Raw genomic sequence first — 25282 nt, forward strand, 5'->3', positions numbered from 1 at the left:
TTGAGGAGGGCACGTTCTGCATGGAGCACTGGGTGTTATGCACAAACAATGAATCATGGAACACTTCATCTAGAACTAATGATGTAATGTATGGGGATTAACATAAGAATAAAAAAAATAAAAATAAAAAAAAAATAAAAAAATAAAAATATTTACTGTTTATTAACTACCTACTATGTGTAGAACACTGAGCTAGGGGCTAAGTGAGAATACTATTTCATGATAATGGTAATAGCTCAAATTTTTTAAATGATAAAGTGTCAATAATTATACTAAGTAGTTTGCTTGTATCACGCCATTTATTTTTCACAGCATTCAACCATCTGAGGTAGAGAATATTCTTTTTCTTACTTGTAGACGAGCATTTTGATGTCCTATGGAAAATCCTGCCTCTCATTCATTCACTCATTTGGGAGTATTTGCTGAGCGCTTTCAAGATGCCGATACCATGTTTGGCCCTAAAGACCAAGTGCTGGACCAGACAGAGACTGTGGCATCATGAAGCTTATAGCTTAGCAGGGAAGGGAGTCAAATTAAATATATGATTAAAATCAAGTGTGACAACTGGTTAGCTAAACAAAGTATGGGGGGTTGGGGAGGTACTCAGCCAGGCAAACAGAAGTTAGCTGGGTGCACGGGTGAAGGGAGGTTTCTCTGTAGGGAAAGCATCATGTCTGTAACTGGTCACAAAATTTAGTAACACTATACTAAGATACACAGAGAAATTGTAGTTTCTTCCTTTTGCCTCTGTTATGGCCTTTCTTTGTGCCCCTACCTACTGGTGGGGAAGGCAGTAAACCTTAGTCAGATCCAATAAAAAGAAATATCCAGTCTCTCTTGGATAAAAGTGCCTGCCCCATCTCGCAGATGGCATCCCTTCTCCTTCCTCCCTCCTGAAGATGGGACTGTGCGTACAGGATGAGGGATGGCTTAATAAGACCCTAGGGCAGGGAGAAGAGGGAGCGTCCTTGGGTGTGGTGGGTCTCTAGCTGCTGGGGCCACATGCCCGCGTGTCTGCCCGGCTGCAAGGCACCCTACTGGCCTCCCACGCTGGGGCTGGCATCAGCTGGGCTTGTAGTCCACTCTCCTCATGCAGGCAGGGCACGCTGGAGTTCCTCTGGGCAGACTTGGGCTCACGTGGGCTTCAGCCGGAGCTGAGAACACTCTGAGGTCTGGCTGTGACTCCTATTCAGATCCGGCCCAGGTGATTCGCTCTGCGCCTCACCGCCCATCCTGAGCAACTCCTCTAGGAATTTCCCAGATTCTTAGTGACTTTGGGGCTTCTGGACGCTGATGGGAGGGTTTAGGGAAGCTCGACTTGAGTATTTCTTCTACTGAATCACTTTACATGTCCAGATGTAGATGACAAGGACGTGGCTTGGTCCACTCTGCAACGGTGGCCTCTCTGGAATGTGGACGACAATGGTGGGGAGTGTGTGGGTGAGAGCTTCTTCCTGCCCTCGCTGTCAGCTTCACTTTTGTAAAGCTCATCTCACTCTCCTGCCTCTTTCTCTGTTTCATCTTTCCACAATCTCCCTAGAATTGGAAAGTGTTCCCTCTTCTTCCTGTTCTCTCTTGTGTGAAACCCTCTGGTGTATCCCTGGAAATTTATTCTCTGTATGCTAAAGAGAAGATAAAACGATTTAGACAGACCTTTCTCAAGAGGTAGCCTGGGTCTTGCTACCCAGAAAATCATAAGGCAAAGGCCTACACAAGGGCTAGTGGAAGCCATTGACCAGAATACTGAGCAAGACAGTGCCAGGACCAGCTACGCTTTCCGAAAGGGTGCCCCTGGCTGCGGTGTGGAGAACGGGACCGGAAGGAAGGGAGGAAGACTGGATGCAGGGGTTGAGGGAAGGAGAAGTGCAGGAGGTCAGGTGGGAGATAGCGGCCAGTAGTAGGGAGAAGCCAGAGAGATGGAGACCGGGGATACATGTAATAGAGAGACAGAACTTTGCGACTAGTTGTAGATGTGGGAGGCAAAGACGAAGGAAGACTCTTGGGATGAGCCTAAGATTTCTGACTTAAGCAACGAAACAGGACTGGTGACTTCTTCCAAGACAAGAAACTCTTGACATGAAGCAGATTTCTGGGGATGGCTGGGGTGGTGGAGTTCCACTTGGACATTTTGAAGACTGGTAGCCATCCGGGCACAGTCCTTCGGGAGCCAATAATGAGCTTACTATTGATTTTGTGAGGTGAGAAATTCAAATAAAATGTATTCTAAAACACTACTCCCAGCTTCAGCCTTCCCCGAACATTTCATTTCAACGTTAAATGAGGACATCGGTTTTCAATGTAAATGCGGCAGGTTGTGGCTTATCACATTTGACTCCTTCTGCCCTTGAGGAGATTCACTAGGCATGCACCTCCATCCCCAGGTTTTAATTCATTTGGAAACCTACAAATCGTTTTAGGCAAACTGAATCCAAGTCATCTTACCACAGGGAACAGAAATATAAGCATTATCTTACATGCAAATAATAGCATTTTAGTATCAGACACTGTGAACACACTGAGTAGGTGACTGGCCCTCTTTTCTAATTGTTGCTGAAAATAAAGTCCGTAACTCAATTCATCCAAAACCAAAGCCCTCATTTTGTCAGTTTCCCAACTTACGATTATTTACAAAGGTATCACATAAAAGTCCACTTTGTTATTTAGGTATATGTTTTTAATCTAGACTACTTTGGAGGGTGTCCCAGGAAGGTGCATTTCTCAAAGCTGCTGGTTTACCAGTTTTTCTTTCATGACTGAAGAGAACGGCCCTTCCTATGGAGCAATATAAAGCATTTTGTTGTTGTTCTTTTCCATTTCAGGCACAAGTTGGCTGTTAGTATCCTAACCCAGCCAGATTGTGCCAACACACAGCTCTGAACTCAACCAGCAACAGACTAGCTGCATCCCAATTGTTCATCAGAAATTCACTGTCAAGCTCACTGTTGCTCAGCAGTTTTCAAAAACTCAACTGAGGAAAAAAAAAAAAAAGGTGCATGCATGGCTGTTTGAAGAATATGCGATTCATCCATTCCTCTCCAGATGCTCTGAAATTCATTCCGGGGGTAAGCCAGATCCCTAGGGAGCTACACACTCGGATATTAAACTCAATTAATTTCCACCTTCCCTAAGCTTCAGTTTCCAAAATGCAAAATGAAGTAACATTCATTCCTTCAACTATTACTCACTGCACTACTACACCCAAAGCATTAGGTCTACAAGACAGAGTAAGATGAAATTCTACCTCTGAAAGAGCCTATCTATCTTCCTAAGTATTTTTATCAAAGGATAAGGACCAAATAGATAGTGAAAATCCTATGTGATAAACACAAAAAGGGAGAAATATAAAGGGTAAAGAAGCACAAGGAGGGACACCTTCCCCAGCCAGAGTAAGGGAAAGGTGACTGAAGGACACTTGACATGGAGACGTTCTAGAATAATGTGGCCCACCGTCCCAGGAGCAGTGCACTCAACAGGAATCCAATGAGAGGAGGTGTGGAAGGACATTGTCATACCGCTAAATAACTGCCCAGATGAACAGGGAACGTTATCAGTTATGATGCCTTTGGCTATGACACAGAAACCCATTTGGCTTAGTAAATATGGAAATTTATTATCTCACATGACAAAAGGTCCAGAGAGAGGGCAGGCGCCGGAATCCATTGATTCAGTGGCTCAGTTCTACCACTGAGGACCCTCGTTCTTCCTGCCTCTCAGCTCCGCCTCTCCCAGGGTGGCTCTCCTCTTGGGATAGAGCAAGGGGGCTGCAGCGCATTCACGCATGGCAATAAGACAGACAGGGTCCCAAGAAAGAAAGAGACCACCTCTCCCTGTGCCTCCTTCTTACGACAGGAACAATTTTCCCAGAGACCTTTGAAGGTTTCCCTTCATGTCTCGAAATCTTGCATTTGGACACATGCCCATTTGTAAAGCAACTAATAAGGGCCGTGGGACTACCACGTAGGCTTAGTGTCAGCATCTGGGGTGCTGTCTATTTCAGACCATCAACCCACATACTGCTACACTGGTGTGAGCACAGGCTCGCTGGCTTGAAAAGAGTCACTTTTGCTTCTGGGAATCTCTCACTGACCAAACTTACAAGAAAAATCCCTGCACTTTCTTCCCTCAGTGGGATACTGTTTTTTCTCCACTTTCAATGCCTAGAAAGTGAGGCTGAGGGCTCATTTTGCAGCCCAAACTCACGCATTTCAAGCCACACTTACCAAAATCTACGAGTTTGATTCCACCCTCAGTGGTCAACAGAATGTTATTTCCTTTTACATCACGGTGGATGGTTTTGTTGTTATGCAAATGCTGAAGGCCCTAAGGGGTGGGAGATATAGAATGACTTTTAAAGAAAGCATCAAACAAACAACTATTTTTCAGAAGGGTGCGTTTGTGCAAAATCAATCGGAAATACTGGTCAAAATTAACATTCAAACATTCTTAAAATGTTTCACATTGAATTAGTCAAATCAAAATACCTCATTTCCACTTTGGACTTTATAAAAATTCATAAACGAGAGCATCCCCTTCCTTAACTCTTATCAAATACTTCATTAAAAACATGTTGATCTCAGTGGATGAAACATTCTGTCTACTTATTTTAAATAATGGCAAATAAAAATCTATTAATAAAAAGTACACATTATCTGCCTTCATCACAATCAGTCTCAGAAATACAGGTGGGACATCAGAACTCAGGGTTCTGCTGACACAAAGGAGGGTAGGTGTCTTTTTTTTTTTTTTAAGATTTTATTTATTTATTTGAGAGGGGGGGGGGGAACACAAGCGGGGGGAGCGGGAGAGGGAGAAGCAGGCTTCCCTCCAAGCAGGGAGCCCGATGTGGGGCTTGATCCCAGGACCCTGGGACCATGACCTGAGCCGAAGGCAGATGCTCAACGACTGAGCCACCCAGGCGCCCCTTGGTTTCTACTAAAACAAGGAATTAGTAACGCTAAACATTTCAGATTTTGCATATACTCTTGCATCAATCAATACTAATGTAGTGATATTTTTCTAAAATTAGGATCCATGTTTTTTATTGAACTAGGACTGCCTCATAATTAATGCATGAACAATTTAAATTACCTTACCAATAGTGCTTCATGTAAAATATAGGCAATTATGGGTTCACTCATTCTTTTGCCCTTCTTCAGAAATCCCTTCACAAGATCAGCCACTGATCCTCCATTGCACAGCTATAAGGGAATATTCCAAGATATTAAAATGGATATGACATTTTAAGTACTTGCTCTAAAAGGTTTTCTAAAAACATTTTTTTGAAATTGTTCCGATTTTTTGTTTCAAACGATTGCTCTCATCATCTTTATGGCTTCATAAATGAAATGAACAAATAAAATGTACTAACGCGCAATTAATTATTAGAAAACAGTTTTCATGTGTTACTTTTTAGAAGAGACCCTGGAGAAGCCCTGGGCTTGATTTTTAAATTCAAGGAGAATAATTATGATTCCACAAATTAGTCCCCAATTTTAGGATCTAGGGCTTAAAAAAAAAAGTATTCTTGATTTCTGATTGTTTAATTAATAGTGCAATAAGATTCTATGACCTCAATACAAGGCTACATACTATTTTGTACATGCATTCACTTAAAAACAAGCCCCCTTTGTGGCAAAATTTCAGAATGCATTGAAATAAGGACTACAAACAACATTTCAGAAAACTGTTTTAAACATCATGCTTCTCAGGCTCTTTAGCTTCTTCCCGCCCCAACACCACAGAAGTAGGGGAATCTAAGTGAAAAAACAAAAGGGAAGACCATGGTAGGGAATTTTTCACATGCACATTCTCCAAAGTTAGGTAACATTAAATCCCACAGAAAACTTTCAAAAGAGCAGCAGATTTGCAGAACAGAGAAGCACCAGAGAGGGGCGATAATTAGGTAAATGGTCCTGGTGAAGCTTGGACCCCGTGAGTATTGATCTATTAATCTCTGACACTTTAGCCTCTACCTTCTGCCCTGATTCTCCTCTGGGGCTCTGGTCCATGGTCTTACCCTGACTTTTCAGCCTTCTCTCCTGCCTGCCTTTGTTACCCACCAGTGCCTGGGAGCTAAAAGCCATAATTTCCATGACTTTATTAAGCTAAATAGAGGCAGAGAAAATCGGCGAGAGGATGTAAACTCCTGGCATCCTAGTTTGAAATACTGAACACATTTTCTCCCAAAATTTTCCTAACATGGTAATTCAATTGTATTGGATGCCCAACACTTCTGATACATTATGGATTAGGTAATCATAGCTCAGATGTGTTGAGCACATACTTTGTGCCATGAACATTTCTAATCCATTCACACGAGTTATCTCTGTATCTCGCCTCTCCCTCAGTAGGTATTATCATCTCCATATTAAAGATTGGGAAAGTGAGACACAAAATGATAAAGTAACTCTCGAAAGATCACACAGGAGTGACAGAGCTAAGATAGGAACTGGGACAGTGTGATTCTAGAATGGAGCCTTCACACTTAACCAATTTGCAGCTGATGCCTTTCTACATTCAAAGAAAACTTCTTTCAGCTTATAGAGGTGCAGTCCCAGCATTCCCAAACTTGCATTTTCTTCTGCATCAGGAAGGGGAATACTATTTCGCTGGACAAACAGAAGACTCTTGCTGTCCATGCAACAGAGAACAGGGTCACGCTGCCCCCATTGTGGCCTAGCATGACTGGTTCAAAGAATTACTCAAAATTGAAAAGAAATTCAAATTTCTTTAAATTGCATGGCACTTATTTCAAAGAACCAAATTTTAGGGGTACCGGGGTGGCTCAGTTGGTTAAGTGTCTGACTCTTGATTTCGGCTTAGATCATGATCTCGGGGTCGTGAGATCAAGCCCCGCATCAGGCTCTGCTCTAGGCATAGAACCTGCTTAAGATTCTCTCTCTCCCTCTCCTTCTGCCTCTCCCCTGCTCATTCTCTCTCTCTCTCAAACAAAACAAAACAAAACACCCACATTTCAGGGCCAGTTTTAAAATATCTAAAAATCACCATGGGGAGACTAAGTGTCCTTTCCAATTTCTCCGAAGTGTGGCTTCTTTTTGGCTGCATCTTCTGGGGTTGACTGTAAATGCAAGAGGAAATGGCTGGAATGTTAGGGGAGGGATAAAGGAACCCTAAAGAATGTGCAGGAAATAAAATAAAAAAGGAGCTACAGGAACAACTAATGCAGTCCTGTAATTCACACTAAGCAGTTCAAATTTTACTTTCTGTAGTCAATTTTTATTTCAAACAGTTGTTTTTCCCATCTAATAAAGTTTAGAATACAGAATTCTTTGTAATAAATTCTTCACTTTGTTTTTTAAAGTAAGGTATATTGAGATACAATTTACATACAATAAAATTAACGCAATTTAGCTGAAATTCTGAGTTTTGACAAGTGCATTCATCATCTAACCACTACCACAACCCAGATATCGAACAAATCCAGGACATAAAAACCTTCCTTGTGTTTCTTTGTAGTCAAACCTTTCCCTAGCCCCTGGAAACCACTAATCTGTTTTCTGTCCCCATTTGCAAGACTGTCATAGAAACTGGGTCATAAGGTTGCAGCCCATTGAGTCTGGCTTCTTTGACTTTACCTAATGAACCTGAAATTCATCTCTATTGTTGAATATTTCTTTTCTAAGGTTTTAATGTGGTTCATTCCTTTTTTTTTTTTTTAGAGAGAGAGAAAAAGTGTGAGAGAGCATGAGCAGGGAGAGGGGTAGAGGGAGAAGGAGAGAGAATCTCAAGCAGACTCCACACTGAGTTCAGAGCCTGAAGTGGGGCTCAATCTCATGACCCTTCGATCATGACCTGAGCCAAAATCAAGAGTAGGATGCTCAACCAACTGAGCCACCCAGGCACCCCGTTGTTCATTCATTTTTTTAATGCTGAGTATTCCGTTGAATAGATAAGCCACTGTTTGTTTATTCATTTGGTAACTGAAAGACATTTGAGGTATTTCCAATTTGGGGCAATTATGAGCAAAACCCTTGTAAACACTGCATACAGTTCCTCACATGAATATACCTTTCATTTCTCTTAGTAAGTACCTAAGACAGGGGAGTGTTGAGTCCTATGAGTCATATGTTTAACCTTCTAAGCATCATCCAAACTATTTCTCAAAGTGCCTATCCCATTCTGCATTCCCACTAGTGGTGTATGAGAATTCCAGTCGCCCTCCATCCTTGCCAGCAGATATTATGAAGTTTTTTAAAGCCATTCTAAATAGCAGTGTTATCTCATTATAGTTTTAATTTGGATTTTCTTAATGACTAATCATGTTGACTATCTTTTCACGTGCTCATTTGCTATTCATACACTTTCCTTGGGAAAGTATTCAATTTTTTTGTTCATTATTTATTGGTTGTTTTCTCATTATTGCATTTTGAGAGTTCTTTATATATCTAGGATGTTTTGCAAATTTTTTTATCAGGTGTTTTGCAAATATTTTCTCCCAGTCTGTGGCTTGTCCTTTAAGGATTCTTTTGAAGAGCAGAAATTTTAAGTTTATCATTTTTAGAATACTAAGGAATCTGCCTTTTGTGTTCTATAAAGGAAATCCTTGCCTAATCCAAGGTCACAAAATTTTTCTCCTGTATTTTCTATAGGAAATTTTATAGTTTAGGTTTTACATAGGTAGGTATATGATCCATTTTTATTTAATTTTGATACATAGTGTGAGGTATGGATTATATGAGGATGACCAATTATTACAGTACATTTTTCTGTTAATCAAAAGTGTCCAAGAAAGGTATGACTCTGAATTGAGTTTAAAACCTAGTTGCCAACACCGAGAATAAGGGAATCTTGAATACATAATGTTAAGTGAAAGAAGCCAATCTGGAAAGACCACATACTGTATGATTCCAACTATATGACATTCTTTAAAAGGAAACACTCTGGAGACAGTAAAAAGATCAAAGGTTAATAGGGGTTGAGGGAAGAGGAACAGAGATGAAAAAGTGGGAACACAGAGGACTTTTAGGGCAGTGTAGCAACTCTGGATGATACTATAATGGTGGATATAGTTACTATATATGTCAAAATCTGTAAAATGTACAACACCAAGAGTGAACCCTAGCGTAAACTATGGGCTTTGGGTGACAATGACATGTCAGCGTCAGTTCATCGATTGTAAGAAATGTACCAATGCTGGTGGGGGATGTTGATAATAGGGGAGGCTGTGTACGTTTGGGGACAGGGGGCTATACAGAACATCTCTGTACCTTCTTCTCAATTTTTCTGTGAATCTAAAACTGCTCTTAAAAAAATGAAATCTCTTCAAAAATCCGTAAAATGTACAACACAAAGAATGAACCCTAATGTAAATTATGGACCTCTGGTAATAAAATGGATCATTATTGGCTCATCAACTGTAACAAGTGAACCATGCTAACCACAAGATGTCAATAAGAGGGAACACTGGGGGCAAGAGGTTTATGGTAACTCTCTGTACCTTCCACCCAGTTTTCCCACAAAACATTTTAAAACTGTTCAAACAAAAATGTGAAAAGGTCCTAAAACAATAACAAAGGAACATACAAAATTTATCTAAGTTATGATAAGCTGCTTACAACAGTGTCTTCTCAGAAACTAAATTGTTCCACTCACTATTGCATTTTATATCCAATACATTTTAACATAAATGATGTACGAACACAGAAAATATTCTTGATATATACATTTTCCTTATAATAGTATATTTGGTTAAGAAGGGATTTTTAGAAGAATCATTATTTATTCCTTTATATTCAACAAACGTTTATTGAACTGCTACTATGTGCAAAGCACTGAGACACTAAAGTGGGTCAGAGATGACCAGGACAGCTTTGGCCCCCAATAACTTGAAATACTGTCAGACCAGCGGTTTTCAAACAGGGACCATTTTGCACCAAGGGGGACACCTGGTAATGCTGGGACATATTTTTGATTGTTAGGACTAGGCTTGAAGCTGCTACTAGCATTTAGAGGTCAGGCATGCTGCTAAATATCTGACGTTGCACTGGACAATCCACAATCATTAGGGCCAAAGCATCAACAGCCCAAGACTGAAAAACTGCATTAAAGAGATTAAATAACAATTACCTAGATTATATGTTAGGTCTTGAATTATAGTTATATGGAAAATAATAATGAGCAAGTACTGTGGAATACCACAGACAGACTGATAACATCACGTTGGAAGGGAAAAAAGGAAAAGATTTAAAGACAGGATAGAATCTGCCCTTGTAGATGTTGACAACAGTTTTCTCCAGCGGTTATGGTATATTCACTTTGGTTACGGTGTCTTCTGCAATTAAGATGTGTAGTTTCGGGGGGGGTGGGATTCAAATTTATCAACTTTTTCCTTAATGTTTACCCTTTTCTCTTATTCGGTCATGCTCAGAAGAAAGGCTTTTCCTTAAACTAAGATCATCACGATATTTTTCTGTTTTCTTTCTATGATTTTATCACTTTTAGCATATTTTGATATGTAATTCACTAACTGTTTTATTTTTTATTTATTTCTTTAAAGATTTATTTATTTATTTCAGAGAGAGAGAGAGAGCAGGGGAGGGGCAGAGGGAGAGGGAGAAAAGGAATCTTAAGCAGGCTCCATGCCCAACGTGGGGCTTGATTTCATGATCCTGAGCTGAAATCAAGAGTCAGATGCTCAACTGACTGAGCCACCCAGGTGGCCCTCACTTCCAGTGTTTTAAATGTGTACTATTTAGTTTGTTCCCAATAGACAGTCTGTTACCATATGAGATGTCACCATGGCTATAAGCTGGATTCCAGTGAGTGCCTGGGCCTTTCTCTAGATTATCTATAAAACTCCTCTGATCTCTCTGTTCTTGTCAAATATCAACTTGTTTTAAAGCCTGTAGCTTAAAAGTTGGTTTATCAAATAAAAGAAGTCATCTCTTATTGTCTTTCCAAAAATTTCTAGGCTCTTCCCGCACATTTACTCTTCTAGATGAAATTCAGAATCAGCTTCTCAAAGATAGAGCTATAAGTAATTTGAATAACACAATAAATAAAGGGTTTCAATAATGTAATTGTTTCATAAGACATTTGAAAAAGAGTGACCATTTATTGGTTGAAACTTTTAACAATATGAAGATAGAATGACCAAAAGTTAAAAAAAAGTGACCAATGACCAATTAAAGACTAAAAGTTAAAAAGAAAAAAAACGAAAACAAAGAAAACTTCCAAAGTGGGGAGGATTTTAAAAGCCCACTAAAAATCCTCATATTATGGATCAAAAAGAAAAATAAAACTCCAAAACATTATTTGAGTTTAATATATGGAAGGAATAAAATAAATAGAATAAATAAATTATGAAAATCAGATATTCACATTTTACTTCCAGAATGTACACTTGAAATAACAGAGGCCTTATTTCCTTTTATATCTTTTACTGTACTGTTTGCTATATATCGTGATTGTTAATAATATATGTGCAACTTGTTTTCAGAAGTGTTATTTAAACTAAATATCCAAAGACTTGTGGATTTTAAAATGTCTAGTTTCTGATACTTAGGTTTCATTAAAAATCCAAGCCCAATTTAACCATTTGCAGACCATCATTGATTTTCCAGGATTTCATTAAATAATTAGTGCCTTGTTAGAGAGTACACTTGAACTAAAAATATTTGGTGCCTATTACATGTGTGACCCTATGACAGCTATTGATGGTCATTTTGATGACCATCAAATTGTCATCAAATTGATGACCATATTGAGGTATCAAGTTGAGAGTCTTGAAGTCTTCTTGATGAGGGACAGAACTGCCCTTTACCTCTGCCTGGCATGGACCTCCAATCAGCACCCTTCCTTGGGAGCATCTAGTCTGTTTTCAGTATTCATCTGGGCCTCACCTTCCCAAGGCCCTAAACACTACCATCATGGGGAAAGAGAGACTAAAGTACAAAGACCAAAAATAACTCCTTTTTAGAAACCAGGAAGAAAAGAAACAACAAAACAACATAAAATTGCAAAGGGATGGATAGCATCAATGAAATCAGAGACAGAACTTCCCCCAAATACAGAGACTCTGCTGTGTGATATTTTTAGCAGGAGGTCTCATTCTCTATCTGGGAGTAGTGTTAAGGTGGGGAACAAAGAAAAAGGGGAAAATGCCTTTTTCTTTTGTGCACTTACTTTGTAAAGAATATGTACCTAAAATTTTTTATCTTCTAGTATTTTATTTATTTTTACTCCAAAAGTTAGAGTCTGTGTAAATCTAGATGCTTGCCCTTTGAAGTCATAAAATTCCCATTTTACATAGCTTGAGACACATACATTTTATCCACTTATTCATTGATTGATTTTTTTCGATTACTTATGCTGAAGAAAAAAAACTGCCTCCAAATATTCTAGTTTTTTAAGAGGTTAATGACAGAGAAAATCACAAATGATGAAATATTCTTTTTTTTTTAAATGATGAAATATTCTTAAATCGAAAATCCTCCCCCTCATTGAATGTATGCTGGTTGCTCTGTTTGACTATGGTTGTGTCTGCTATTAGGGGAAATTACCGGGTGGGGCTTTGTGTGGACCTTGACCAGGAGGAACTGAAGATGTAAACAGTTCCCTCTTCTTGGACCCTGCCCAATGCCTTCTACACAGGTTCCGTACAGAGAATAGCAAAGTTTGTTTCTTTAGCTGCCTTCTGAAGCAGAAAGAGTGGTTTAGTTTCTAGGATAGAAAAGAGTCTTCTGAATGAAAGTTTAAGAAACTAGGTTGAAATGAAAGCCCAATGGGGAAAGAGGGCAAATGTAACAAACATGGAAATTATGAAACAGACTATAGGTGCCAAATGTCAATAAACCACAAATTAATTTGTGGTTTAACTATTCCTAAAGATGCTCAAAATGAAAAAGCACCATGAATTCTCAAAACCCTCATTTAGAATTAGTGAAATTTCAAATATGCTCTTAGATGAAATATGCTTTTGCTCAACTTGCAAAAATGCCTTTCTTTCATATAAAGAAAAGTAAAAATAATAAATGTTAAATTTAAGTGTATATTTGTTTTTAAATGATCATGAAGTATTAAAATATATAAGATGAAATGCAGATGTTTCTGAATTAGGCAATAGATCATTAAAAATGAGATTGACCTTAGGTTTTCCTTTAAAAATAATTGCATCCAGATGAATGAATTATGTCATATTGAGCCTATGCAATTCTTAAATTGCCAACATAAACTAAAATGGGGATTTGTAATGGGGGACTGAAAAACCCTTAAGTATAGTTTTGCAACACAATGTCATTAGTGTTCTTTAATCGAACAAAATTGAAGTATAATTTTCTTAAACCAGGGTTATACTAATAACAGAGCACCACTAAAAATGAATTCTCTAATCAGGCTATAGTCAAACATTTTAAAAAACAATCTAAATCAAAAGGGATGAGATTCTATAAACAGACCATCACAACTAACTTCCAAAGACAGCCTTTATAAGTTTTCTAAATGCATTCTGTCTACATTGTGTTTGGAGAGCATATATTTTTACTCAAATTTCTGAAAGAAGACTACTAATTTCTATAATTGGCATTTCTGACTTTTGTTATTTTTCTATTTTTTTCATTATGGATCTGTTTCTGGATTCTTTATTCATTGCATTCATCTTTCTGGCTTTTCCTGCAACAATATCCACCATATTAATAACTACAGCTTTTTAACAAGAATTATATATCATCGGGCAAGTCTTTGTGACTTCAATTGTTTTTCATTTATTCTGGGAATGCTCTAAGGCCATATAGTCTTAAGACCATATTCTGTGGGACGCCACAAAAGCAGAAACTCATATTTTCTAATACTCGTTCTAGTTTTTACTTTGCTCATCAACATTCACGTTTGAATCTTTTTGTAGAAACCAATCTTAGTGAATGCCTGCAGGTGAAACCTGGATCATATGGTAAGTTTATGTGTAACGTTAGAAGACACCATTGTACTGTTTGCAAAGTAGCTGCGCCATTTCAAGCTGCCTGAGCAACATGCAAGAGTTCAATGTGCCCCACAATCCACCAATATTCGGTTTTATTAGTCTGTAATTTTAGTCATTTTAGTGGGTGCATACTATGGTGATTGTGGTTTTAATTAAATTTTACCAAAGATATTGAACATATTTTATATATATGCTTTTGTGAAGACTCCAAGCTTTTTACTTACTTCTTAAAAATTTGGGTGGATGCACTTTCCATCTATTCCTAGTGTGCTTGAGACTGTTTTATCACAAAGGGGTATTGAATTTTGGCACACGTTTTTCATGATTTTTTTTCTTTGATTCTGTTAATGCAGTGAATTGTGATGCAGAGAACTTTAATTTTTTTTAATGTTTTAGTAAACTTGCATGCCAGGGACAAATCCCATTCAGTCATGATATATTAACATTTTTATATATGTTACTGAATTTGTTAATATTTTATGAAGGATGTTTACATATATGTTCATGTGGAATGTTAGAATATAGTTTTCTTTTCTTGTAATATCTTCACCTTCTTTTGTCAGTATATTGTTGGCCTCACAGATGAATCAACAAGACTCTGTTTCTTTCTTAAAGATTTCATAGGAGGATTCTTTTTGTTCCCCAGAATGGAGGTGTGAAGAACTCTGTGGACCTATTCCCCCACGAAACGACCATAACTGGTAAAAATTAAAAAATAAACAACCATTTAATGCCTTTGGAAATTGTTGTAAGGACATATAGCAAATGGAGAAACATTTGAGAACATAACTAAATCTTGGTAAGAACAGCAAGATTCTGTGGCAACTGAACCACCCTGCTGTCCTCACCCCCAACCAGGGCAAAGTGACAAAATCTCTACTCTGGGTGAACCTTACCAAGAAGATAGGGTTCCCCTCCCACCAGCTCCCATTGAAGGTCCACAGTATCTTTTTTGGGAGGGGAAGACCACCAGCATTTCTCACCCCTTACCCAACTCTGTGCTGCACAGCTGGCTGAGAAGACCAGAGTCTACCTCTCTGGTCCACAGTGCTGCTTCTAAAACAGGATGATGTGGGCCACTGTCCAAGACAGGCAGCCAGCTCCAGAACAGTGGCTCAGATATTTTGCCCAGGGAGAGAGGCAGGCCACAAAAACAGGGAGTTCCAAGGCTGGACCTGACATTTGAGAGAGAGGGTGGGGAAGATCAAGCCTAAGAGTATTCTTGAAAACAGTGGTGGCTTTGGTAATTACAAGGAGGCAGGTAACTCCATGGGAACAAGAAGGTAACCACAGACAAGCTAGCTTAGCAGAGAGATTCAAGGAAAGAAACAGCTAAAAATAACTCTCTTGAGGTCAGAAGAATCTTAAAGGACTCGCCTCGAAAAGGACCCATGCACAGAGGCCTGAATTCATTAGATCAGACTGGGAAGCAATTTTTGCCCTAGCACATTGTTGAAAACAATAGAAGAATCAGCTGGCTAATAACTGAGTGCTCACCATAGAGACAGAAAGCTTAACAGAAAGATCAGGGAAGGAGAGGAGGAAGGCACTGTTAACACTACTCCCATCTGAGGGTGACTGCACATGCCCAAGGCTGCGCCCTCTGAGGAGCAACATCAGAGGCTTCATACTATGGGGGATAAGCCAAGTTACTAAACAAACTAGCAAATAAACAAACAAAAAATAAGCTTCCCCTTAGCGATATCTAGAATTCCTGTAAGACATTAAATGTATGATAGAATGTCCAGTTTCCAACCAAAAAAAAATTATGATATGTAAAGAAACAGAAAAGTGTCACTCATATACATGAGAAAGAGCAGGCAACAGAAACCACCCATAAGAGAGCCCAGATGATGAACTTAGTAGACAGAGACTTCAAAGCAGAAATTCAGAGGATTAAAGGAAATCATGCTTTAAGAAGTGAGGAATGGTATGATAGTAATGTCTCTTCAAATAAAGAATATCAATAAAGAGATGGAACTCATAAAAAAAGAACCAAATGAAAATTCTGGAGTAGAAAATTATATTACAGTAATGTAAATGAAAAATTCAACAGAGGGGCTAACCAGTAGATTTGAAGTGGCAGAAGAAAGAACCCACAAACTTGAAGATAGATTGATAGAGATTATGAAATATGAGAGAAGAAAAAATGAAGATAAATGAACAGTTTCAGGGAAATGTATGCATACTGAGATAAATGTATGGGTGTACCAGAAGAAAGGAGAGAATAAGGAGCAGAAAAAAAATCTTGGAAGAAAAAATAGCTGAATCTTCCCAAATTTGATAAAAAATATTAATCTATACATCTAAGAAGCTCAATGAACTCAAGTAGAATAGAGATCCATAGTCATATAAAATAAAAAAAAGAAAATCTTGAAAATAGCAGGAGAAAATGAATTGTTATGGGAAAAAGAACGCTAATAAGATGAACTGCTGACTTCTCATCAGGAACTACTGAGGCCAGAAGGAAAAAGGATGATATATTCAAGGTGCTCAATAAAAACAAAAACAAAAACAAAACAAAAAACAATAAACAAAAAAAACAACTGCCCACCAAGAGTCTTATATCCGGCAAGACAATCTTCAAAATTAAGGAGGAAATTAATATATTGCTAGGTAAACAAAACTGAGACAATTTGATGCTAGCAGATCCAACTTATAAGAAATACTAAAGAAAGTTCTTTAGGATTAAAGCAAGTCATCCCCAATAGTTATTTGAAACCACATGAGAAAATAAAGAACATCAGTAAAGGTACTTATTTTATCATAAAAGACAATATACATGCATATTTTTTTTTCTTAACTGATTTAAAAAGCAATTCTATAAAACAATATGTACATAATTGTATTGTTGGGTCTATAGTATATAGAAATGTAATATGTTTGACAATAACAGCACAAAAGAAGTGGGCTAGAACAAAGCTGGATTGATGTGATGACACCAGATGGTAACTGGAATTCACAGGAAGAAATGAAGAGAACTGGAAATGTTAAATAAGAAAGTTAATATAAAAAATTCTACGGGGCGCCTGGGTGGCTCAGTCGGTTGAGCGACTGCCTTCGGCTCAGGTCATGATCCCAGGGTCCTGGGATCGAGTCCCACATCGGACTCCCTGCTCTGCGGGGAGCCTGCTTCTCCCTCTCCCACTCCCCCTGCTTGTGTTCCTTCTCTCGCTGTGTCTCTCTCTGTCAAATAAATAAATAAAATCTTTAAAAAAAAAAAAAAATTCTACGATTATATACTGGCTGTCCTTTCCTCTCTCAACTTTGTCAAAATACATAAAATTATATATAGTAGTTATAAAAATTATTGTACCATTTATGTGAAATGTATAACAAGAATAGTTGTAAAAACAAGGAAGATGGAATAGAATTATACAGGAATAATAATTTCTATATCTCTCTGGAATTTAGTTGGTATAAATATTTGATAGAATTTACCAGTGAAGAAACTGGGCCTGGTATTCCTCTTTATGGGAAGGGTTTTAATTATGAATTAAGTTTCTTTTATCAATATAAAGCTATTTACATTTTCTACTTCTCATGTCAGTTTTATAGTTTGTGTCTTTTTTTTTTTTTTTTAAGATTTTATTTATTTATTTGAGAGAGAGAATGAGATAGAGAGAGCATGAGAGGGGAGATGGTCAGAGGGAGAAGCAGACTCCCTGCTGAGCAGGGAGCCCGATGCGGGACTCGATCCTGGGACTCCAGGATCATGACCTGAGCCGAAGGCAGTCGCTTAACCAACTGAGCCACCCAGGCGCCCCATAGTTTGTGTCTTTCAAGAACAACATCAGATAATCAGTTGCCAAACTTATTAATATAAAGTTCATGAGGTGCTTCAGTGGCTCAGTTGGTTAAGCGTGACTCTTCATTTCAGCTCAGGTCATGATCTTGTGGTCATGAGGTGGAGCCCTGCATCAGGCTCTGTGCTTAGTGTGGAGTCTGTTTCAGATTCTCTCTCCTTTCTTCTCCCCTGCCCCCGACCCTGCTTGCACACTCTCTGTCTCTAATATATGAATAAATAAAAAAACCTTTAAAAAATATAAAGTTGTTCATTATATGTCATTACTATTATGCTAATGTCTATAGATTTAATAGTGATTTCCCTATTTGATCTCTAATATTGGCAATTTGTATGTTACCATTTTTTTCTGGATCCATCCAGAGAGATTTATCAAGTTTATTAATGACTTTCAAAGAACCAAGTTTTGCTTTCGTTTTCTCTATTGTTTTTGTTCATTTTCTATTTAACTGATTCCTACTATCATCTTCATTATTTATTTTCTTCAGCTTCCATTGGATTTAATTTGTTTTGATTTTATTAGCATCTTAAGGCAAAAATCTTACAAAACTGGTATTGAACGTTTCTTCTTTTCTAAAATAAGCATTGAAAGGAAGTATAAATGTCCATCTAGGCACTGCCTAACTGCATCTCAGAACTTTGATATGTCATGTTTCCATTACCATTTCAAACTATTTTCTCATTTTTCTTAAAATTTCCTCTTTGAGGGCGCCTGGGTGGCTCAGTTGGTTAAGCGACTGCCTTCGGCTCAGGTCATGATCCTGGAGTCCCGGGATTGAGTCCCGCATCGGGCTCCCTGCTCAGCAGGGAGTCTGCTTCTCCCTCTGACCCTCCCCCTCTCATGCTCTCTCTCTCTCTCTCATTCTCTCTCTCAAATAAATAAATAAAATCTTTAAAAAAAAAATTCCTCTTTGAGCTAAGTGTTACTTTTGAAGTACATGGTCTAATTTCCAAATATTTGGGAGTTTTTCCTGGTATCTTTATTTTTAATTTAATTCTCTTATGGTCAGGCAATATACTTGTCATGAGTTCACTATTTTTAAATTTGTTGAGATTTGTTTCATAGTCCAGAATACCCAAGTCTTCTATGTTCATACTGATTTTCTACTTATTCTTTAAATTACTGGGGAAAGAATGTTGAATTTTCCATTTAAAGTTGTGAATATACTGGTCTCCCTGCTCGGCATGGAGTCTGCTTCTTCCTCTCCCTCTCCCTCTGTGTGCTCTCTCTCTTCCTCTCAGGAAGAAAGAAAGAAAGAAAAAGAAAGAAAGAAAAAGAAAGAAACAAACAAAGAAAAAGAAATCTTAACATTGTGAATATGTCTATTTATTTTTTCTATTGTACTAGTTTCTGCTTCATGTATTTTAAAGCTTTGTTATTGAGTACATATTAAAGCTCAAGTACATTTCCCCTTCTTTTTGCTTTTAACTTATCTATCATCCCTCTCTATCTCTCGCTATATACTTCAAGTGTGTTTGTATTTGGTCTTGCTTTTTATCCAATTTGACCATTTCTGCCTTTGAAATGTAGAGTTTAGGCTATTTCCATTTAATGTAATTATGAATAAGTTTAGGCTTAAGTCTACCATCTTGCTATTTATTTCCTATTTTTTCTGTTTTTTTTAATCTTCTTTTCCTTTTTTCCCACTTTCTCTGGTTTGAATATTTGTAGTATTCCATTTTTATCCTCTATTGGCTTATTAGCTATACTTATTCATTTTATTTTTTTTTAATGGTTGCTTTAGTGCTTCCAATATGCATCTTTAACTTAACCACAGTCTACCTTAAAATAATATTACACCGCTTCACATGTAATGTAAAACTCTTAAAACTGTATATTTCCATTTTTCCTCTCCTGTCTCTTTGCCATTTTTGCCATACATTTTAGTTTTACATGCTAAAACCCCCAAAATATATAGCTATAATTGTGGCTTTAAGTCATGATTTTTCTTTTAAAAATAATTAAAATAATATTATTGAAAATATTTTTTTAAAATACAAAATAAAAAGTTTCTTATTTATCCTTATATTTACCACTAATGGTATTTTTCTTTTCTTTTTGTAGGTCTGAGTTTCCATCTCTTTTTAAAGATTTTATTTATTTATTTCAGAGAGAGAGGGAGGGAGAGAGAGCACGATTGGGGGTGGGGTGGGGGAGGGGCAGAGGGAGAGGGAAAAGCAGACTCTCTGCTGAGCAGGGAGACCGAAGCAGGGCTCGATCCCAGGACCCCGGGATCATGACCTGAGTCAAAGGCAGATGCTAAGCCAACTGAGCCATGCAGGCACCCCTCTGAGTTTCTATTTGAAATCATTTTCCTTTGGCCTGAAAGACTTTCTTTGACATTTTCTATAGTGCATGTCTCTGGTGGTAAATTCTTTTTCTTTGATGAAAATGTCTCTTTATTTTGCCTTCATTTATGAATAACATTTACACTGAACACAGAATTGTTGAGAGCACTTTTTTTCCCATTGCTTTAAAGATATCATTCCATTGCATTGGTTGTCAGTGACCACTCTTATCTTTGACTCCTACATGCAATGTGTCTTTTTTCGTCTTGGTGCCTTTAAATATTTTTTTCATTTTGAGTGTTTGATATCTTGATTATGGCATATCTTCACATGGTTTTCTTTGTTTATTCTACATGGGAGATTCTGGGCTTCTTATATCTGCAGCTTTTGTGTTCACAAAATTCAGAAAGATTTCAGCCATTACCTCCCCCAACACTCACCCATTTTCAGACTGCAATTACATGTAGGTTAGAATACTAGGTAATGTCCCATAGGTCACAGAGGCTCTTTATCTCCCCCTTTCTTTTTTTCTTTCTGCTTCATCTGGACAGCTTCTATTTTCCTGTCTTCAAATTCACTGATCTTCACTTCCATACACTTTACTTCTAATCTGCTGTTAAACTCAGTATTATATATTTTTCACTACTGATATATTTTTCAGTTCTAGAAATTATGTTCAGTTCTTTTCTATAGTTTCCATTTCTTTCAACGTTACGTTCAGGTTTTTCTTGAAATTCTTGGACATATTTGTAATATCTGTTTGAAAGTTCTTACCTGCTAATTCCATCACCTTCATTATTTCTGGGTCTGACTGATTTTTCTTCTGATAATGGATCACAGTTCCCTGCTTCTTTACATATCTAGTAATTTTTTGCTGGATGCTAGACATTATTAATTTCATATTTGAATTCCTGGATTCTGCTGTCTTCCATTAATGAATGTTGAATTTTGTTCTGGCATACTGTTAATTTATTTATGGACAAACGTGAACATTTCAAGCCTTGTTTTTGAATTTTTTATGGGTGTGCCTAGGGTAGCTCTTATTCTAGGGCTAGTATAGTCCTTCCTCTAATGCATAACCTTTCAAGGGGCTTTACTAAATGCCTCAGGTGTTCAACAAAGTTTCTCCATTTTGGTTGGTCAGAACTCAAGCATCTCTCAACCCTGCACAAACTCTGGTAGTTGTTCAGGTTACAACTTTTCAGCAATTCTTTTCCTGATTCTTTGCCCAACTACCTGAAATCTTGCTCCATATATATCCAGCTTGGTTTCTCATCAAATACCCCTATGAAGATTTCTGAAGCTTTCTCTCTGCTTATCATCTCTTCTCTGCAAATCTCAGCCACATCTGCTTTTCCAGTCTTTTCAGTTCAGCAAGATTGTGGTGACCTCCGTGGGAATGCCCTCCTTGTGCCTGTGGTCTGGAAATTTCCTCCAAGGATAAAGCTGAAGTGATTGTAGAGCTCCCCTTATTTATTTCCTTTATCAATGTCATAGTCCTAAGCTCTTTTCCAATGTTTGTAAAGTGTTTTGTATATAAAAATATATTTTATTCAGTTTTCTAGATATTTGTGGTATAAAAACAGAACAGCAGAAGTTACTATCATGGCCAGCAGGAGAAGCCCAGGATTACTTTTATGTACACTGAAATTTGAGAACCCCTGACAGTGTTTTCTGAACTTTCTTTTGATAAGAATCACTTTAGTACTTGTTATAAAAAACAGTTACCAAGAGCTCATTCTCAGAGTTTTTGCTTTGAGATGAAGGTGATTCTTATCATCAGAGTATTGGAGAAAATATTAAAAAATAAAAGTACCCAAACTGTCCTTTTTTTCTCAGGTGGCAGATTAAAATGTTACCTACTCAAGTAGGCTTTCTTTGACTTCTCTTTTCATAAAAGGTCTTCTCTTTCATTATTAACATCTCATTTATATTCTTCATAGCACTAACAAAAATGTATAATTATTTAATTAGTTTACTTAGCTCTACATTTTCTTTCTCCAACATTAGGCTATAAGCACCATGATGACAGTTTTTCTGGTTCTCTATTGGATGCCCCAAACCTACCAAAAGAGAAAGGGGCGCTAATAGATATAGATCATTCTAACTTGGGCCTGGTGCAAAGTAACAAGAGTATCTATGGAATTAACAAATGACTGTATGAAAAAGCAAGTTCTGTACACTTACACACACACACATACGAAATGACAGAAGGCCATCTGTTCACATGGTCTAGAAAGCATCTCTTCAAAGTGTGGATGTCTGATTAATTTCAATAAAATAATGTACCAAATTCTGCATTCCAATAAAATACTGATAAAATATTAATGAGAATGGCATTATCACCTAATAGATGTTTCCTAATGGGTAGTTTCTAACATGAATTTTCACATTATTTTTCTAATGTGTAAGCTAGAAGCAGTATTTTTCAAGGTATCATTGACACATAATGTAATTGACAAATTCATTTAAGTATGCAGTTTGATGTTGTTTGGTAACTTGTATACAATCATGTAACCAATAAATCAGGATATAAAACAATTCCCTCACCCTAAAAGGTTTCAAAATTCTTGGAAAAAATGCCCTAAAACATTGGTAATGTTAGAAAAACAAGATAAAAAAAAAAAAGAAAAAAACTTAGCAGAAATATTTTAATGTGGATGGTAAAAATATACTGATTTGCCAAATGGCAAAATATCTCTGGTGACCTCATGTTTTCTTCCCCCTGAAATAATACTATAAATTTTAGTCACACTCAGAGAGCAGATGTTTTTGCAATCACTGGAGTCCTATTAGGGAAGAAAGACATACAAGCATCATATTTATTATTTATATAATTCCTGCATTAGAAGAGTATGAAGAAGTACATTTAGACTGCTTTTTCCATCTTGCCCTTTAAATAAAAAAAATAAAATGAAACGACTCTAGGTAATTTGCTGTCTGTTCTTTGCAAGTACACCAAATAACAGCCTTTTATAGGAGACCTGGAAGGGTTGTTCCAGCCCTAAGAACATGAAAGGAATCATCATGTCAGCCAGCTACTCCACTGCAATTTTGCACAGCTAAAGGAAGGAAGGAACAATGTTGTGCTATTAGGGCAACTCAGCCTAGCTTCCCACTCCTGCCCTGCTTCCCCTGGCCCCTCCCCGCCACATACAAACCTGCAGTGGCCCCGTCTGATACATGTTGTCTCCAGCACAGTAACATTAAAGGGTTAACTGAGCAACTAAAAACCACTTGTTCATGGTGACTCATGTTCTTTCTATCATCCTATGCTTCCTTTCCTCATGCCAGGTTTTACTTTACTTACTGGATGTAAGTATAAAAAGAGAAGAGCCAATAACGCATGAGAATCAAAGTGGTATTTAGTATCTATGAAAACCACTTCGTTTACCTGAAATGTGCCTTTACAACGATTTACTGAATTTTTGTGCTTCCAAATACTACCTGTAATTTCTAGCCTTTGATCTCTTGAAAGGGATATAATGTTAAAGAGAAAAACTGCTATGATTGGAAAGCAATGAGAGAAAGCAATGTCACTATGAAGAATGAACAAATCAGGACCGATTCAGCTAAATCACAGAATGCAATCTGTAGCACCACCATGAAAGGAGAGATTATAGCTAAAATGGGATGGGAAGGGGGTCTCTTAATAGAAAGATGTCCCAACTCTGAATTTTGACTCCATTATAGTGGAGGGCACACTAAGCAAAGAGCCCCTGGGACAGAAGACTAGATTCCTTACATCCTTAAAACGTGGCTGTTCATCCAACCAAGAAGGGAAAAATTATCGTTAAATCTCAGTTTGCTTCATGTTCATCAGTAGCAAATGCTAAATACCAGACTGATTTAACTCAATTTTGACTTTTCGTTTTTAGTCCCCTGGGACAGTGATAAACATAGGCAGAAACCTGACCGACTCACACCTCCCTGGCCCTCTCCATCCTTGCTACTGACCCTCAAGAACAGACACTAGCAATTAAAGGAAGCACAAAGCCAAAAGAGGTATCTACATTTTACTAAGCAGGTCAGTCAAGAAATATGATAACAATAAGTAGAAATGAATATATGTATGATATTTTAAAATGGGGCATAAGTAAAAAAAGGTATTAGGTTCTCCCTTTATGCCTACATCATTAGAAAAACCTAAAACACTAAAAGTGACAATAAAAATCCCCATAGACATGCTATCGGTTCCCAAAGCAGAAACCTTTCTACCCCATCTGTTACTAGACAGTTTCATTTCAAATAGGCAACTGGAATTTCAGAGGGTTAGCACTAGTGCTCTTTTCCTAAATCTGGGCAATAATTAGCCCGTCTGAAAGTGAACATACAGAATTGAGAAGGAAATAATTCCCCAGCAGGGCTCTGTATATTATTCATGCTCAAAAACTTAAAACAAAATGAAAAGGAAGCACAAAGGAAAAATACAGGAAAGAGAAAAACTATATCAAACCGAAAGGAATAATTCAAGAATCACAACTAAATAATGGAGAAAAGAGGCCCACAGAGTGGAGTAAATCTTATTTTTCTTAGGGTTTGAATTCTGGATTGAAGTATAAATAAGATGGTTTTTCACAGTGAAATGTCACCGAACAAGAGTATGTCCAAGCTGGGATGGCCTCCCCACGTGCCAGGCTGACAATGAGGGGTGTCACCGATCGCTCACCCCCCCCGCCAGGCACACCCTCCCGAAGCAGATTCATGCCAGGAGCCCAGCACCGTTAGCATGACTCTGGGTAATATCACAGCCTCTCTCTGGCCACTCTTCGGCTATCCTGGCGCAAAATAATTTATTTGGGCTTTCTTACAATAAGAGGTATAATTAGCAGTCATTTTGTAGAATAAAGTATTGATGCCACAAGCCAATTTTCTGAAAGTGCCTCTACAGCAGGACCTGCACCATTCGTGTTTATAAATCAGGTAATTGTACATCGAGCCACTTCAGTGTGTATATAATTAGTCTAATTTACATATGTAAATCAATTATCTTGTGTACAGTTTGCCAACTTCTTGCTTTCCTTTATTTTCTCCCCCACATTGTAAGTTTAGATAGATCAGATTTCCGAAATACCATTTTAATAAACTACCAGCTTTTTTTTTTTTTTCTCAAGCCATTTAGGGATATTTCTAATTCCTCCATCTGATCATAAAACACAAGGACAAAGTTCAAAGAAGCTGTTAAGTCTCTACTGATTCATTATATCAGGAAGCTGCTTTACTTGTACTGGATGTTCCAAACCCTTTTAATC

General features: G+C 37.6%; 1 protein-coding gene across 1 annotated transcript in view; it reads right to left on the reverse strand.

The window, feature by feature from the left end:
- LOC102750931 (myosin-IIIa-like) overlaps positions 1-25282 on the reverse strand; it is a 47150-nt gene that overhangs the window by 15746 nt on the left and 6122 nt on the right. The window contains exons 3-4 of the mRNA XM_081820772.1: positions 5094-5198; positions 4221-4320 (exon numbers count right to left, since the gene is read on the reverse strand). Coding sequence (XP_081676898.1) covers positions 4221-4320; positions 5094-5198 — 205 coding nt within the window. The remainder of the gene's footprint in view (positions 1-4220; positions 4321-5093; positions 5199-25282) is intronic.

This window comes from Leptonychotes weddellii, chromosome 5, assembly GCF_054177405.1.
Source record: "Leptonychotes weddellii isolate Sample4059 chromosome 5, ASM5417740v2, whole genome shotgun sequence".
Taxonomy (NCBI): domain Eukaryota; kingdom Metazoa; phylum Chordata; class Mammalia; order Carnivora; family Phocidae; genus Leptonychotes; species Leptonychotes weddellii.